Source organism: Zosterops lateralis (assembly GCF_965231275.1).
Source record: "Zosterops lateralis genome assembly, chromosome: 21".
In the NCBI taxonomy this organism is placed as follows: domain Eukaryota; kingdom Metazoa; phylum Chordata; class Aves; order Passeriformes; family Zosteropidae; genus Zosterops; species Zosterops lateralis.
This window is the reverse complement of record NC_139781.1, coordinates 10,019,011-10,035,207: the sequence shown is the minus strand read 5'-3', so window position 1 is coordinate 10,035,207 and position 16,197 is coordinate 10,019,011. Positions and strand designations below refer to the sequence as shown.

At 40.2% G+C, this 16,197-nt stretch overlaps 1 protein-coding gene and 1 long non-coding RNA gene across 3 annotated transcripts in view; one reads left to right on the top strand and one right to left on the bottom strand.

The window, feature by feature from the left end:
• Nucleotides 1-588: 588 nt before the first annotated feature.
• On the bottom strand, nucleotides 589-6,221 carry LOC310917903. Its single transcript, XR_014591519.1, has 6 exons — nucleotides 6,174-6,221; nucleotides 2,160-2,222; nucleotides 2,040-2,081; nucleotides 1,811-1,949; nucleotides 1,626-1,705; nucleotides 589-1,548 (listed from the first exon to the last, which is right to left on the bottom strand). It is a non-coding gene; the product is annotated as an uncharacterized lncRNA (long non-coding RNA).
• Nucleotides 6,222-6,303: 82 nt separating this feature from the next.
• LOC310917838 (protein fantom-like) overlaps nucleotides 6,304-16,197 on the top strand; it is a 31,523-nt gene continuing 21,629 nt past the window's right edge. Inside the window, exons 1-8 of one of the 2 annotated variants that reach the window (XM_083876424.1) lie at nucleotides 6,304-6,403; nucleotides 6,688-6,779; nucleotides 7,549-7,693; nucleotides 8,993-9,291; nucleotides 10,524-10,623; nucleotides 12,040-12,183; nucleotides 13,459-13,564; nucleotides 15,647-15,793. In XM_083876424.1, coding sequence (XP_083732550.1) covers nucleotides 6,695-6,779; nucleotides 7,549-7,693; nucleotides 8,993-9,291; nucleotides 10,524-10,623; nucleotides 12,040-12,183; nucleotides 13,459-13,564; nucleotides 15,647-15,793 — 1,026 coding nt within the window. In that variant the 5' untranslated portion in view covers nucleotides 6,304-6,403; nucleotides 6,688-6,694. The remainder of the gene's footprint in view (nucleotides 6,404-6,687; nucleotides 6,780-7,548; nucleotides 7,694-8,992; nucleotides 9,292-10,523; nucleotides 10,624-12,039; nucleotides 12,184-13,458; nucleotides 13,565-15,646; nucleotides 15,794-16,197) is intronic. The other variant, XM_083876425.1, reaches the window with a different exon arrangement.

Genomic DNA, 16,197 nt, shown 5'->3' with positions numbered 1-16,197 from the left:
TTTGTATTTTTTTTCAATTCGTATTTACTTCTTTGCATTTTTACTGATATTTTAAACTATATGAATTCATTGACCTAACACATCAGAACCAGAGTTAATTAGGATTGAATGAGCCTGGTTTTCTAAGAGATAAATATTTAATCTTTATTAAAATAATATGGGCATATTTTCTCTTTCTGTGTGCTTTTGGGGAGAGGGGGTTTGTTTTGGATTTCTTGGCTAATAAACAAGGAGGTTCAAAGAGCTACAAAATAAAATGTCTATATTATTTTATCTCTGCCTCTGAAATACACCTCGACATCAAGTTACTGCTGGTAATACTGTGCATGGGTAGAATGAGACCTGAAAGGAAAAAAAAGGCACCATGGTGTTCACGGCTTTCTCGGTTCAGGTTTATTAATTTAGCAGAAAATACAGAGGATTTTTAGTAACTGCACTCTCAATTATATCCAGACGTCCAGCAGACAGGAAGGTAATTTCTCAACTTCTTCCTTGCTGAGAGCCAACCTCCCACATACTCGGGGGAAAAAAGAGGGTGGATTTAATCCATCTGCACCTGAAAGAAAGTCAGGACAAAAGTCAAAGTGCTGCAGGAGAACTTGACAGCTCCAGACACTTTGTGTCCATCTAGGGATACCCACTGCAGTCCAACTACACCCTACATGACAAATTTCAAGTCCCCAGGACTTGTCCCATTCCCCCTACACCCAGACTAAGCAACAAGGCAGAGCAGCTCCAGGCCAAACACACCAACACCTGTGACACAGGACAGGACAAAAGGGGGGACACAACAGGGACAGAAATATCTCAGCAAGAAGAATGACCCTGAGGACCAAGAGAACTCGGAATGAGATGACCGAGGTAAGACCCATGGGGAGCTGACCAGGCTCAGAGAACCCTGCAGGAAGAAGATGCCAACGGGATCACTGATCCCAAGAAACACAAAGGTGGATGCCTGAGAATCCTACGGTCAGAAGCCTGTATCTGTCTCTGCATTCTGACAAGACCTAATCCACCTGAATGGACCACAGCAGTGCACAGCTGTGGATACAGCTCAGAACAAGACCTGGAAAGGCATCAGCCTGGATGCTTGTGAAGAGAGATGAGTCCAATATGTGTCCAAGCTCCTGAGTCAAAGGCACACAGCTGAGGAACGCAGAGATCAGAAATGCTAAGGTTGATGCCAGGGGTTTTAAAAGGCCCCTTGAAGGGCAAAGACAAAAGACACAAAAGGAATGAAATGCCCAAAGACACAGAGTGCACAACAGACAAATGACACGACACATGCTGGGACTGCTCTGCCCTGCACACCTCAGCATTGTACCCCAAAATTAGACTTCCTCTTGATGCAGCCTAAGGGGCACATCCTGGACATCTCCATCCCCAAACCTGACTCAAAAACTTCTCCCAGTGACCCCCTCTGTTGCTCCTAGGCCCTCCACTTATCTCTCAGATGTCTGGGGATGTGAATCCATGTCGGGTGCCAAAGAAGGTCACCTCTCCCTCAGGGAAACTCCTTTGGCCACCAGGCTGTTGTCTCTTAGTCAGCTACAATAAAGGAAAGCAAATGTGACCATGTGATAACAGCAGTCCAAAACCCAAAACACAGCAATTGTGCTACTCACCATCTCGTAAGAACACCCAGGTCCTCGGGCCCTGTGCTTCAGCTCTGCTCAGACACCAATGCTGACATTGCAGGGTCTGCCTGGATTAAGAGGAGAGAAGGTGATGTGGCATTGCTGAAACTTGGGTGGACCCTCCCTCCTCCCCCCTGACTCATCCCAACTCCTCAGCCATTATCAAAGCCTACTGGATGGCACATTCAAATGGAGAAGATCAAGGCTTCACCACAGAGTCCTGTAATGCTCCCAGAGGGCTCAGGAGAAAGGTGACCCAGGTCCTTCATCTGGTTGCTGAAAGGGGAATTCAGTGCAGTGCAAGTGGATTGCCTAAAACACACAATAAAGGATGCTTATGGCTGCACCAGCAAGTGAGACTTGAGCAGAAGCAACTGTTTCTGTCCACCCATCACTGCTCACCTCGTCCACTTCACCTTGACGGCTGATATTCGGCTTTACCTCCTAAAAATAAAGACAAAGAACAGTGCTGTAACATGGCCACCATTGACACTTCCCCTGCAAACACAAACAGTGACTGACCTTCTCTGGGGAGCCCCCTCACCCGGGATCGGGCGCTTTGCCATGGATTGAATCCATCTGCATCTGAAACAAAGTTAGGACAAAAGTCAAAATGCTGCAGGATCACTTGACAATTCCAGACATCTTGTGTCAATCTAGGGATACCCACTGCAGTCCAACTACACCCTATATGACAAATTTCAAGTCCCTGGGACTTGTCCTATTGCCCCCTAAACCCAGACTAAGTAACAAGGCAGAGCAGCTCCAGGAGAAATACACACAGACACCCGTGACACAGGACACAACAAATGGGGGAACGCAAAAAGGGCACAAAACTCTCAGCAATAAGAATGACTGCAAGGACCAAGAGAACTCGGAATGAGATGACCGAGGTAAGACCGATGGGGAGCTGACCGGGCTCAGAGAACCCTGCAGGAAGAAGATGCCAACGGGTTTTTTATTGTTAGAATGTTACTTATCCCTAATGGATTGTCCCTTTCCCCCTGTATTGTTGGTTTTGCCCTGGCTGTCTTATCTTCCCTAGGCCTGCCTCACCCTGCTCCTACAAAATTGTCAATCCTTCCTGAACCCTGACTCTTCTTACAGACTATTCCCTATCAATCCCCTAACCTTCAATGCCCTAGCGGTTAGTTTGGGCTGTTCCCTCCCCTTCTGTTCTTTCATTGGCCTATGTATTGTACTCCCTGCCTTATGTTCCTCCTCCATGTGACCTTTATTGATTGGAAACTGTGTCCTCTCCCAAGACCTCCCCCACTTACAAGCCTCTGCCAGCCCAGGTTCTGTGCCCTTTTTCTGTCCTGACCCTCCGGGGAATGAACACCTTTGGAAATCACACAGAAGGCCTCTCTCTGTTCCTTGTCCCTGCCCATGGACACAACTTCCATCTGTGCCATGCAGCTGCTTCGTGCTACAGCCACAGCCACACCCCGGATGGCGTCAGCCCTGTGGAGGGTTGGCCACTCTTGGAGAGGGTGCCGGGAGCAGCTGGACAGAAGAACTCCGGCCTCGAGTCACACCAGGGTCTCCCAGCACAGCCAGAGCCACTGGGCCTGGGGTCCTCAAAGCCCTCAGCAAGCCCCAAGTCCCTCCCAGGAACCCTCAACTCCCTCAAACCTAGCATCCCCCACAGCCCCTGCAAGTTCTCCCCATGGCACTGGCCATGGCCATGTCCCCACAGGTCACTGGCCATGTCCCCACAGGTCACTGGCCATGTCCCCACAGGTCACTGGCCATGTCTCACATGTCCTCACCCATGGCTGTCTCCCTACCATGTTTCCATCCCTGTCATTGTCCCCCACGTCTCTATCTGTGCCCATGTCCCCCCAGGTCCCCATGAATGGCCACGTCCCTCTCCATGTCCATGTGTCCCCATGTCACTCTCCATGTCTGTGTCCCACCATGTCCTCACCCATGTCTCAGCTCAATGTCTCTACTGTGCTGGGTTCAAGCTCTTGGAGGTTACTAGCTCCAAATTGTTAGTATCCATTAGGATGACCTCATATTTCAATATCCTGGCATCTGTCAGCCACTGTTGACTTAAGACAGTTTTCAAACCGTGTGGCATGTGGACCCTGATTTTACCCTGTAGTGTCGCCCCTGATTTTCTTGCTTTCAAGTGTTTGAACCTTTGCAGCACCATTCTCATGCTGCTTGATGTAAACAATATGTATTTTTAGAATTTATCTATGTGTTTTGCATAGTTGTTCTCTGAGAGAGAATTTGACTCTAAGTGAAGGGGTAACACTGTAGGGTTAGCTTTTGGGCTTCTTCTATTAGAATTGCAGCAGCAGCTATGAATTGCAAGCAGGTAGGCCACCCACGAGCTACCGGGTCAAACAATTTTGATAAATAGGCTATGGGCTTGCAACATCCTCTCCCTTCCTATATGCAGTCCCCTCTTCGGAATTGACAAACAAGTCAAATTCTTTCTTTAAATCAGGCAAGCTTAAAACTGGTGCTGAGGAGAGCTTATCCTTCAGATGATTCAATTGCTCTTCATCCTCAGCTGTCCGTCTTACGGGTTCAGAACCAACCAGTTTCTCATGGGGAAATTTGACACTCTGGGTATACTGCTCTATCCGTAGTTTGCAATATCTGAAAAGACCCAAGAGTTTTCTTATGTCTCTTTTTGGTTTTGGTGCTGGTATAGCTAGGATGCCCAATATTCTCTCTGGGCTCAGTTCTTTACGGCCTTGTCCTATTATGTGTCCCAAATAGATGACCTGGGGCTCTACAAACTGTAATTTATTCTGGGACACCCTTAATCCCTTGGTCCCCAGAAAATTTAACAGCCGTACACTAGTTTGTCTTACCCGCTCTTGATCTTCCCCTGATATTAAGAGATCACCTACATATTGTAAAATTTGAACTTCACCTTCAGGATCAAATTGGCCCAGTAATTCTTCCAACGCTTGCCCAAAAAGGTCTGGGGACTCTGTAAAGCCCCGGGGCAAGTGGGTCCACCTCAATTGTTGTTTTCTTTTCCTATCAGAATACTCCCACTCAAAGGCGAACCAGTCACGGCATTCTTCCGCTAGGAGACATGCCCAGAATGCATCTTTTAAATCCATAACTGCGAACCAAGCGTGATCATTCGGTACTTGGCTCAGGAGGGTGTAAGGATTTGACACTACTGGGTGCCTGGTGATAGTTCTCTTATTTATCTCCCTTAGGTCCTGGACTAATCTGTATTTTGCTTCTGCCTTTTTGACAGCCAGAATCAGGGTGTTATGGGGGGACATACATGGCTACAAGATACCTTCTGCCAACAGGATGACAGGAGCCAATCCCTTTCTGCCCTCCAGGGACATTGGGTACTGCCTGATTCTAATAGGAGGGGTTCCCGTCTGGATCTCGATCTTTATTGGGGGAATGTCTAAATACCCAACTTTCCTTCCTCTGCCCAAACCTCAGAGTTGATTTCTCCTATACCTTCTGTTGTTAACCTCATCATATGGACCACCATTTTTCCATTTACTGGGATTATTTCCACTCCCAACTGCACCTGAAAGTCTCTTCCCAATAGGTTAGTCTCCAAGTCTGGTAAATGCACAAAGTCCACATAGCACTGCTGAGAATTTCCCTTTACCTCGAGATTTTCTATCACCGGAGCCATAAAGGGTTTCCCCTCAGCTCCTGATACTTAACAAATTCTGTTACTTAAAGACATTCCAGTTGGGAGCTTGTTCATACTTGAATGACCCACTCCCGTGTCTACCAAAAATTTTATCTCCTCGCTCTGGGAACCCACCTCAAAATTTACCAGGGGCTCTTCTTGGTGTTTCATCGGGTCTCCTAATACATACAGCCCCCGACACCCCTAGTCATCACCCTCCTCTCCCCTTAAGATTTACTCCAAGGTGTCCTGCTCCCCAGCTATTGCCTCATCCATGGATAGCTTTTTACAGTCTCTTTTGATATGCCCGCTCTCTCCACAGTAATAACACTTCCCGCTCCCTCAGGGGTTCCCAGGGTTGGTCCATGGGGCATAACGGGTTTGTTCCTGTCCCCCTCCGTTTGGGGCTTTGGCTTCCCTTCACCTGGCTGATCCTTGCCTGCCCGATCCCTGTCTGCCCTGACAGTCTCCCTGGCCTTTGTCTTTGTCTTTGACAAAGCCGTGCCTTTGTCTTTTCCTCTTCTCTCTTCAAATAAACTCTTACAGCTCCTCTTCTCTCTTCAAATAAACTCTTACAGCCTCCTTTAACAGCTCATTGATCCCTTTTCCTCCCAACACCTGCTCACATAGTGAAACACTTTCAATGTGTTGAATAGTAAATTAATAACAATACCAAACCCAGTACACCCTACAGAGGTGTATCTATTGCAATCTTAGAAAGCTTTTCCTAATTTTTTAAAAGAATTAGCCTTCCTTTCATTAAAATCACCAACATTACTTTCGAAGGAGTCACTGCTTTTTTGGATTGCTATTTTGTAAACAGACCCAGCAGAGGTACAACAGCCATCAAGAGCAACATTCAAGAAAACGCTGACGTATTGCACATTTTGGAACAGTACCTTCAGCTCTCGCTGCCGCTCCCCGGCTCCGCTCCCAGAGCACCTCACCGCAAAAGGCCGAGAGCGCGTCCCGAGTGTGGGCCGGCGGCGCTCGGCCTCGCCCCGAACTCCAAGTCCCAGCAGGCAGCGGGGCGCGCGGCACCGGAAGCTGACGGAGACGTTTGTCTCGCGGCAGTTGCAGCAAAGCGCTGGGGGTCGCGCCGGGCCGGCGGGGCGGTGAGGGGGAGCGGGTGAGTCTTCTCCGGGCACGGCGCGGCCAGAGCTGCTGAGGGGGATGTGGTACCGCTCCCTGCAGCAGGCTGTTCCCAGCCGGGGAGCCGGTCTGCGGCGGAGCTCCTGAGGAGATAACGTCAGGCTCAGGAGGCTACTCGCGCGCAGCTCGGTGCCCGTGGGAAAGGCATTCCAGTGAATCTGTCATTGCTTTTGCCATCATTTTATATGATGTTTTGTAGTTCATTCTAGTCTCACAGTTGAACTTGCAGATGGAGAAACGTCTGAATTTTGTTATTCTTAGGTAAGCCATGCCTGTTTCTGCTGATGAAACTGCAGGGAACCTGGCTGTGAGAGATACAGTCCTAACTCCTGGTGGAACTGAAGGATTACAAGGTTTGTACCAGATGCTGTTTATTGCAATTACAGACTTTGATCAGTAGCTTCCTTAGCTTCTTTCTAAAAATGTTTCACAAAATGAAGTTCAAAATCTGAGTTAAATTTTGAAAGGTACTGTGACTCGTTCTATGTTCAAGTAGGTTGTTATAATAAAGAGGTTGCTGTGAGATGCTAACAATGGGAAAACTCATCGAGCTGTAGCATTCATGCTTCCAGAAGGAAAGAGGAAGCTTTTTTGCTAAATTGAGGATAAGATTGGATCCATTTAACAAAATGCGAACCAAAAGTACTATGCAATTCTTACATGTTATTCAGCTGCTATTAGAATGGAACTGCTGGGCTTAGTCTTGTATTTTAGTTCGTTTTCACAACTGTGAGTTAATTCTTTCAAGCTTCAAGAGAGTATTTCATTTTGAAACAGATTAGGAAGCACCTCAATGGTAATGCTCATCCTGTTTTTTAATTATTATGTCTGACCATTCCTGGTTGCTTGCTAAATTGTTATCTTTGCATTGCCTGGTAAGTAATCAGTTTGCTGCATCATTTTAACTATGGGTTTTTTAGTCTCTTAAAAGGAAGGAAAAAGGAAATGATTAACCTGCCAAAAAGTCTGAGGAAATTAATCAATAGACTGACTGAAACAAGTGTAAAATATCATATCACTTGAAAATTGTTGGGGTTTTTTTTGCCACTTCAAAGTGAGTTAGATGAACTATATGTTGTTGAATGTATTGAAGATAATTTAAAGTTGCCTTGATTTGGATAGGATCATCATCTACGCAGAATGTAAAAGCTCAACAAGTCATATCACGAATCAGTCGAGAGGAACTGGAAGATCGATTTCTTCATCTACGTGATGACCACACTCTACTCAAACAGTATGCAAATAAGCAAGAGGAGAAAATTAAAAGGTATGGAGTGTAATATTTTTACTTTAACTCACAGTACCTTTTTGGCTCTTTAAAGCATCATCAACAAATTAAAAATCATGCTGATTTCTCTCAGAGCACTTTTTAATGCAGTAGCAAAAATCACTCACTGGATGTGATTTTTTTATTGATTTCTAGTTGTCTCTGAGTATGTGAGATGGTTTCTACAGTGACCCCTGTTAGATCTCTGTGTACAGAGGTACATCAGAGATGATACCTTGGATTCCCAGGTGTGCTGGTGGAGTGTTCTGGGAATTGGAGAGCAGGCTGTAGAAGCCTAATAACTCATCATATGTTTCATTCTAGAATCAAAATGGTCTATACGGAGAGATTCTGCCCATTTTTTGGTCCCTGTCTGTCTTTCAAGAAGTCAAACAGCATCTAGCTTTTTATCTGTGAATTAGCGCTAAAATGTCTTTATAATCATCGCTCCTTTATTCAGTGTAATAGATAACTTCAGTGATAAAATCTCAAGTAATACAAGGAGCACAGTACCCAGTTTGCCCACAAATATACAAGCAGCTTTAGGCTGATTATTAAACTTTGTATGCTAAGATTCGTCTGCTTTGCCAGGACTTAATGTGGCAGCAAACCAATCTGCGCTGTGAAAAACTGTTTGTGGTATCGGGATGTTGCAGGAGGGCTCAACACTGTGACTCTGTATTCACATTGTGCTAATTGTTAAGAAAGTATTTCTGCATCTAAGAGAGTTTCAGGTGAGGAGCTAATGGATTCATCAAAGAGTAGTTGAAAATACTGCCTATTTCATACTTTAAAGTCCAAAACATTATTTTCTTTTGACTCCGTATTCAGTGAGCCACAATCCAGTTGACCAGCGTTACATAATTTCCATTTTTTCTGTCAAGCTGTTGTCAAATACAAGACTGTAGATTAAACTAATTGTTTCATTATTTCAAATGGCAGTTCCTGTGTTTCTGTTCACAGGAAATACCACTCATCACCAACTTACACCAGGTGGGTATAATCATAGTCCACCAATGTAAATGTGTCCTTCCTTTACTAAGCTTAAATGATAAGCCTTAGGAAACTGTTATTTGTCAGTGCTGTAAAGCAGATTGCTGCTCAGTGGTTTCAGTTATCTCCAAGGAGTTCATCACAACAACAGTTGTATGAACAGGCAACAACAGTTATATGAAAATTTGACTTTTTTAATCAAGGTTCTGTGCTGAAGTCTTCACAGTGGTCATGTTCCTTTCAACAGAATACTTTTTATGCTGACTTTTCACATTATTTTTCATATTTTTTAATTGTTTTTCCCAGAATGACCACCAAGTTAATACGGCTTGTTAATGATAAAAGAAAATGTGACCAGGCTGGCTGTGGACCCAGGCAGCTGGGACAGGCTCTGGAGCTGGAAGAAATGATCGAGGATTTGCGAGAAAGAGTTCGTGAGCTTGAGAAACAAAATGAGAGCCTCCGCAACAAACTCATTTCAACTAAACAGCAGCTCCAGATTCAGGGCCATAGGCCCAGTATGTACAACTCCGTTCAATCTCGTGTGAACACAGGTCTCAGAAAAGAGATTGAGGCTGCTGGGTTGCCAGAGCACACGAAGAAAGGTATAATTCACATTTATTAAAAACAGAAAACTCTCTGATTGCTCTTGAAACCACAAGTCTGAATTTCAAAACATTTTTAGTGCAGATCAGAAAATATGCAGAGCAATTATTGAAAAATAAAATGCCTGGAAGAAATAAGCATAGTTTAACTGTCTCTAAGGTATTAAGAGACAAGAAAACTCTATAAATAATAATTGTAGCTTCTCGTATCTGCTTTTTGTTTGGCTGATTTAAAAATACCATGGAAAACTCATCCAAAAGTCCCAATTAGGTATGAATGTTCTGTAAATACTTGCTTTCTTTATTGAGTGCAACCATCTAAGAAATAGCTTGATTTGAAAAAAAGTAAACAAAAAATACATATTCTAGGCATATATATACACACACAGATATGCATACGCACACACCCACCCACACATATATACATATGTATACTGTATATATGTATATATATGTATCACAATTACCAGTATCTTAAAATAATAGTTTTGAAAGATCAAAATTCAAAATAGGTCAAGTTAATGCAGCAAAGTACGTGAGTTTTTTCAGGCATTTTGAACTGCCAGTGTCATTGTACGTTGAACCTAAATGATGCAGTAGCTGCATTAATGCTGTCTTTGAAATGAAATGTGTTCGTTCCCACCTCAAAACTTGTTTAATTTCTTCTTGCTAAGAGTAGGAGAAAAATGTGGAGAAACCATTGCATTTGCTCCTAAAGTAACAGTTCTTTCTTGATTTCTCACTTCTCTTCTTCACCATGGGCTTGGCACACTTCTAAACAATACAAGGAAATTATCTGCACTGCTACTAAAATATGATCCTACCAGTTGCATGTCTGGGTGAATGACACTTGGGATTTTACAAAGAAAATGCTGAGAAAGTGATTACAAGTCCATGTTCCTGTCTAATAATACCCGTATTTCTCTTCTTTGAAGACACGATCTCTCTTCTCTGTCTTTCAAAGTAAAATCTTCTAAAAAAACTTTCAGGACATGCTTTTAACAGATTGCTTTAACACTGCATGGTCCATCCTTCAGATTTTACAGCAGCTTATGTTGTACATACTGTGATTATTTCTTTCCTTGTGATTTTGATGTAAAAATACTTTTTATGACATCTATATAGAAGTTGCAATTGTTTGTACTGTATAAAGGTATAGTTAAAAGTTAAAGCTTTATTAAAAGCTTTTTTGTTCAACAAGTCAAAAATTTATCTTTTTTTTTGGTTTTCAGGAATGAGATTTCAGAGTTTAGAAGTGAGATCATCTGACCTTGTGCTTCCCGAATATGGACAGGGTCTGCTCGAGGATTCAAGGGCTGAAATCAGAAATTTGTACGATTTTCATTTTACTTATTTGTCATTATCATTCTTTGAATTTCTGTTTTTCTTGAAGAAAAAAAAGTATATCTTTTAAGTTTTCACTTCAGAAAATAAAATAGTTGGTTCTGACAACAATAACACTGGTAACAATGCAGAAATGTTTTATGATAAGCAAAACAGGGAATCAGCAATTTGGAAGGCAAAGTGTAGGTACATAAGACTTTGGCTTCAAGTTAAAACTGGTCTCCAGTGGTGAGAGTGTCTTTGCTAGGATGCAATGCCTGTTGAATGCCTGCCTTGTTTGTTACAAGGAGGACAAAACAAGGAGGAAACTTAGCTGCAAAATTTTTACCAACATAAGTCCTAAAATGTGCACCACCATTGAGGTGATGACTAAGTGGATGTGTTTTGCTTATGCATTTAAGTTTCATTTCTAGAGGCACACAGATTTTATGGGTAAGTGCCAAAAGCACAGTATGGGGATAGTTACGTGAAATCATTCTGATTCACTTTTGCATTTTGAAGTGTGGTTTGTGATCCAGCTCCACATTTTAATTGGAGTTGAAGCTTAGGAAACCCTTACAACATCCTTGATGTAGAGATTGCATGAAAATAGAAAGATCTTACATAGAAAAGGTAGTTAACATCTAATTTAGAGATATTGAGGTCTGATTAGAATATTTTTCTACTCTGAATTGTGTGTTTAGAACCTGGGTTTTCTAAAAGCTGTTCGTTTATTTTCATAGTGATTTACTTAAATCAGGTTATTGGTTACATTCTCTGTAAATGCTAAATTTCCAATTTATGGGCAGGCTAAGTTTAGAAGTACATGGATTAATGTGCACTCATTTATTTTGTGCTTGAAATTTTATAAACACAAAGATTAACTGGAATCATAGGAAACAATTGTACAGAAATACTTCTATAAATTACTTTTTAAATTACTTTTTAATTTACTGGATGAATTCCACTGTTTAACACACATATTTTGATTTTGTTTTCTTTTTTGATTTTTTTGGGAGGGGTTTAGATTTTTTTAGATTTTTTTATCTCAGAATAAAAGCTTAATAATCCTTCGAAGATCTAATCTTGTGATATCTAGTAATGGTGTTTTGCTTTTGAGAAACCATTGGTGCCAATGGATTAAAAGGAGGATACTCCTAATACAGAGTATAAGAAACTGTGAACAGCGTTTTAGTGAGGTTCTGCTAAATATTATTCAGTCCACAGAAACATTTATTATGAGAGTTTGTGTTGTGTTTTGGTAGCAATTTAAACTCATATGCCTCTCTTGTGATGTATGTTAATTAGAAATACAGATTTTGCTGAACACTTGAAAGCTTGGCTTACTTGAGTACTCTTTTTTTTTTTTTTTCCTTTGAAAAAATAAATAGCTGGTTTTGGAATGTAGAATGCTTGTACTTACAGGGAGACTGTCATTGAGTCCCAAAGAAAACAAATTGAGGAACTAGACCATGCCAGAGAGATTCTTGGGAGTCAACTAAGAAGGAAAGAGAAGGAAATTGAAGAATCCACCCTACGGCTGAAAGAGCAGGGTACAGCAAGCCAAAGGTATTGTGAAAAATTAACATCTCCATAGTGGAAGCATGAAAAGAGCTATAACATTTGTAGGTAGCTGTGGAAGTTACTACTTTTGTAAAGAAATGTGGGCCTTATTAATTTTTGTCCAGTTGGTGAAACCAAGTCATAAAATGTTTTGCCAAATAACACGGATAATTCTAAGCAAGGAGATAGCTACAATAAGAAGTTATGATGTTTTTTCATAAATAAACAAAGAAGTTCATACTTACCATTTTAGAGAATTCTTTTCCAGGTGATACTGGTTCAATTGAAGTTCAAGTCATAAAATTTTAATCACTTATTTTTCCTTCACTTTAATTCTTACTAAATTTTAAGTGTAGGTTCATACTGGGCAATTTAATATTCACTCCTACTCTGTAATTAAGAGCCTACAATAGTAGAAAAATACTGGCTCAGCTGTTGCAGAAAATGTTGAGACAAATTAAAGTCTCTAACACTGTTTTAATATTAGAGAGCAACATTACTTTATTCACATACTCAGCTGTTTTTCGGATGTCTAAGCTTTGTAGCCCTTTCACTTGCTCCAGTGTGGCATTGTGACAGTTTGCCCAGCATGTCTAAAATACACAAATATTGAAAGAGAAATTGCCTTTTCAGATATTGAAAATTTATTCTAATTTTATCATAAATTATATTAGTAAAAATCCCAATTACTTCCTGCTCTCATACTTGTGGAAGTAATGGCATTTAGTTGCACCATTTGAAGTAAGGAAAAACTAAATAAATATTTTTTAAAATTTTTAATTATTTTAAACATCCTTTCTAATAAACAGTCCGGGCTCAAATTAATCTTAGACTTCTAAGAATATCTGCATAGATATTAAATGATTTTCATGCAATTAAGACACACCTGCAGCTTATTTGAATACCAGACTTAAGGTGTTGTAGTCTAAATAGCTAACTCACATTTTACAGTATTTGATAGGTGGAAACTTCACAAAATGGTATTCTCCTGGTGCCAAATACTTTGGATGGTGGGAAAGAGGGAAAACAATCTCTCTAGGCATAGGAATGTTTTCTTTTTCTGTCATATACAGTTTTATACAATAAACAAAGATGTGTATGTATTGATTGAAGATGCTGTGTCATCAAACAGTAGAATGTTTACCTAAACTTTCTAGTGTGAATTATAGAAGAGCAAATTAATTCAGGTATTATACACTACATCTTCTTTAAAGTATCTGTTTATGATGCATTTCTTTTTAAAGGTGCATTTCTTTTTACGATGCATTTTTCTTTTTGAAGGCTAAACATTCAGGACAATGTAGAAATGATCAAGGTCCGTAAACAGCTGGCTGAGAAAAGCAATGCTCTTTCAGCAATGGAAGGAAAATTTCTCCAGCTTCAAGAGGTAATTGCAATTTGGTCAGTAACGTTCCTATATTCCTATCACATAAATGTGCTAAGCAGAGGAAAAATTATACACAGGTCTTGATTCTAAGTCAATGCTGAGTACATTTAAATGAACCACATCCTACATTACACTCAGACTACTCCAGATGGAGTAGGGATTTTTAGTATTAATATCTTTTTTTTTTCAGCAGGGTCTAGCAGGTCTTAGTCATTTGATCTGCAAAGTCATACCAAGCAGATTATTAAGAATGAACTGAGTTGTCTGGCTATGGAAAGAGCTCCCTGATCATTTGAAGAGAGGACTTTGACTTAGATGTACTGATTTACCAAAAAGGAGTACTGAGCCCCTTCCGCTTTATTACTCTTTGCTGAAGCTTGGGCAGTTTGGCCCTTCTGTTCTGACATTAGGATTTAACCTCTGCTCATATGTTCATGGAAATTATTTTAGAGGGCTACTTTAAGTGATAATTTTTCTTATAAAAAGGACAATTTTATGAAAATATCTCCAGAACATGCAATTCCATGTTAGATTATCTATAGATTTTAATTATACAGCTTTTTTCTGCTTTTTCTTGTATGTATATGGAGAACTGCATGTGAATACAAAGGTGATGTGATAATATCTGGAAATGGGAGAGTTCCTGTAAGTAGGAATCCTAACTGTAGTAGAGCTTTATAAAGTATCCAGCCTTACGAAGTGGGAGCACTGAGTAGTCTTATAAACTCTTACTTCTGTCAGCATTATTTTCAGTGTGCTAAATAACACTTGTGCCATTAGGTTTTTGTTTGATTTAGTTTTTTGCCCATGTTTTTACGTTTCTGTATTTTGTTTTGCTTTGCCTTCCTCCTCCTCTTCAGTGTAATTCCTGTATCTTCTCTGCCAAACTGAGAAAAAGTTTAACATGGCTTTTTGTCTTTTCTCTTTAAGAAATATGAAATCTAAAATGGAGATAGTTTAACTCTAGAATTTAGAGTTAAATTAGCTCTACTTATAAAAAATAACTCTTTTTCTTAGACAGACTGCTAATATAGTTTATTCTCCACGATTTTTTTTCTTCCTGAGAAATGAAATACAAAAGGCTGAAGATCAAGTTGGTGACTGATTTTCCATGGGTTTTTTGTTCATTTCCAGTCTGTTCAGACTGTATGTGAACATAAACAGTTTTTACAGGATTAGCATTTAGCTTCTCCATTTAACTACTTTGTAAGAATATTGTATGGAAAAAATAAAGCTAACTTCTCTCTATCTAAAAGCATTAAATATTAGCTATATTCATGTATATATTTGGCATAAATTATCATCCGGTCATTTTATGAAACAGGAGATAGGGCTTTTGATTTTGTCTCAAAGCATAATTTGAATGTGATTTACATTTGAATTTTTAATGAGTGAGGCTTACTTACAGGGTTGTGGAATGTAGGCAGTATAATATTAACTAATATTCAGGAAATAAAGGCTCTATCAGCATCCTCCATTTAATTTTAGAATTGGTTAAATGTGCCTTACTGTAATCTATTGAAGTAAATGAAAATGTCAAGGAAATCAGGAGTCCCTTATTGAAGTTCTTCCAGCTGGGAAATAGAGCTGAATGCATGAGGGTTGTGAAAGAATTATATATCTACAATTTTGTGTATATATATAACTATATGTATAAAGATTTATATGTGTGTATACATATATATAAATATAAATGTTAAGAGAGCTATGGCAAGCTCAAAATTAGCATAGATGTGAATTACATTTTCTGCTTGCTGCTGCAGTGGTTTTTGGGTTAGGATGTCCAGCTGTTGTAACCACTGCAAAATCTTTTAATTGCTTTACAGATTTCTTTTTTTGTCATTTTCATAATGAGTGAACTGAGGGCTTAATGTTCATGAAGGCAACCAGGTCACCTTCTGCTGGCCATGGGAAGCGAAAGTTACTTTCAGTTATTTGGTTCAGGAATGTGTCCTGCTGATCACATTGAGAACATCCACTCTGAGAACATCCGCTCAACAGTGCCTTGAGAGCCCCCTGTTGAAATATACTCTGTGGGAACATTCTACTAAGTCTGATCCTGATATTCCTTCCTTTTCACAGAACCTGAAGAACTTGAAGACCAACCATGATGCTTTATTAGCAAAAGGTGATGAACTGAATGTTCAGCTTAAAGAGGAGCGATTAAAGTCCTTCCATCTTCAAAAAGAATTGCAGTCGGTAACTATTTCAAACAGAAGGACGGAAGAGGTGAGATTGTGTTCAAGAGATCTTGAATCTGCTTGAGCTACATATAGATAAGGGAAGAGTTAATGATGCGATACCTTTTAATTGTGGAAATGTGAATAGATGTTTCAAACGCATTTAGAAGACTGACCTAATGTTATATATACTAGTGATATGTATGCTTTTAGCACATTAAAAAGAAAAGAACAGTGGCTGCTGCTTGCATTTGATAGAATATCAACCACACCTGATCCCTGTGCCACATAGTCACTGCACCAGTATTTGGAAAATATTTGAGGTTAAAGCATAGGATTTCATATCAATTCTGATACTGAACAAATAGCTTGCCACTGCCTACAAATAATTAACAATGAATTACATTCATTGTAATTTCCTTTTGTATCCCAATGAAACTTCCTTCTTCATTT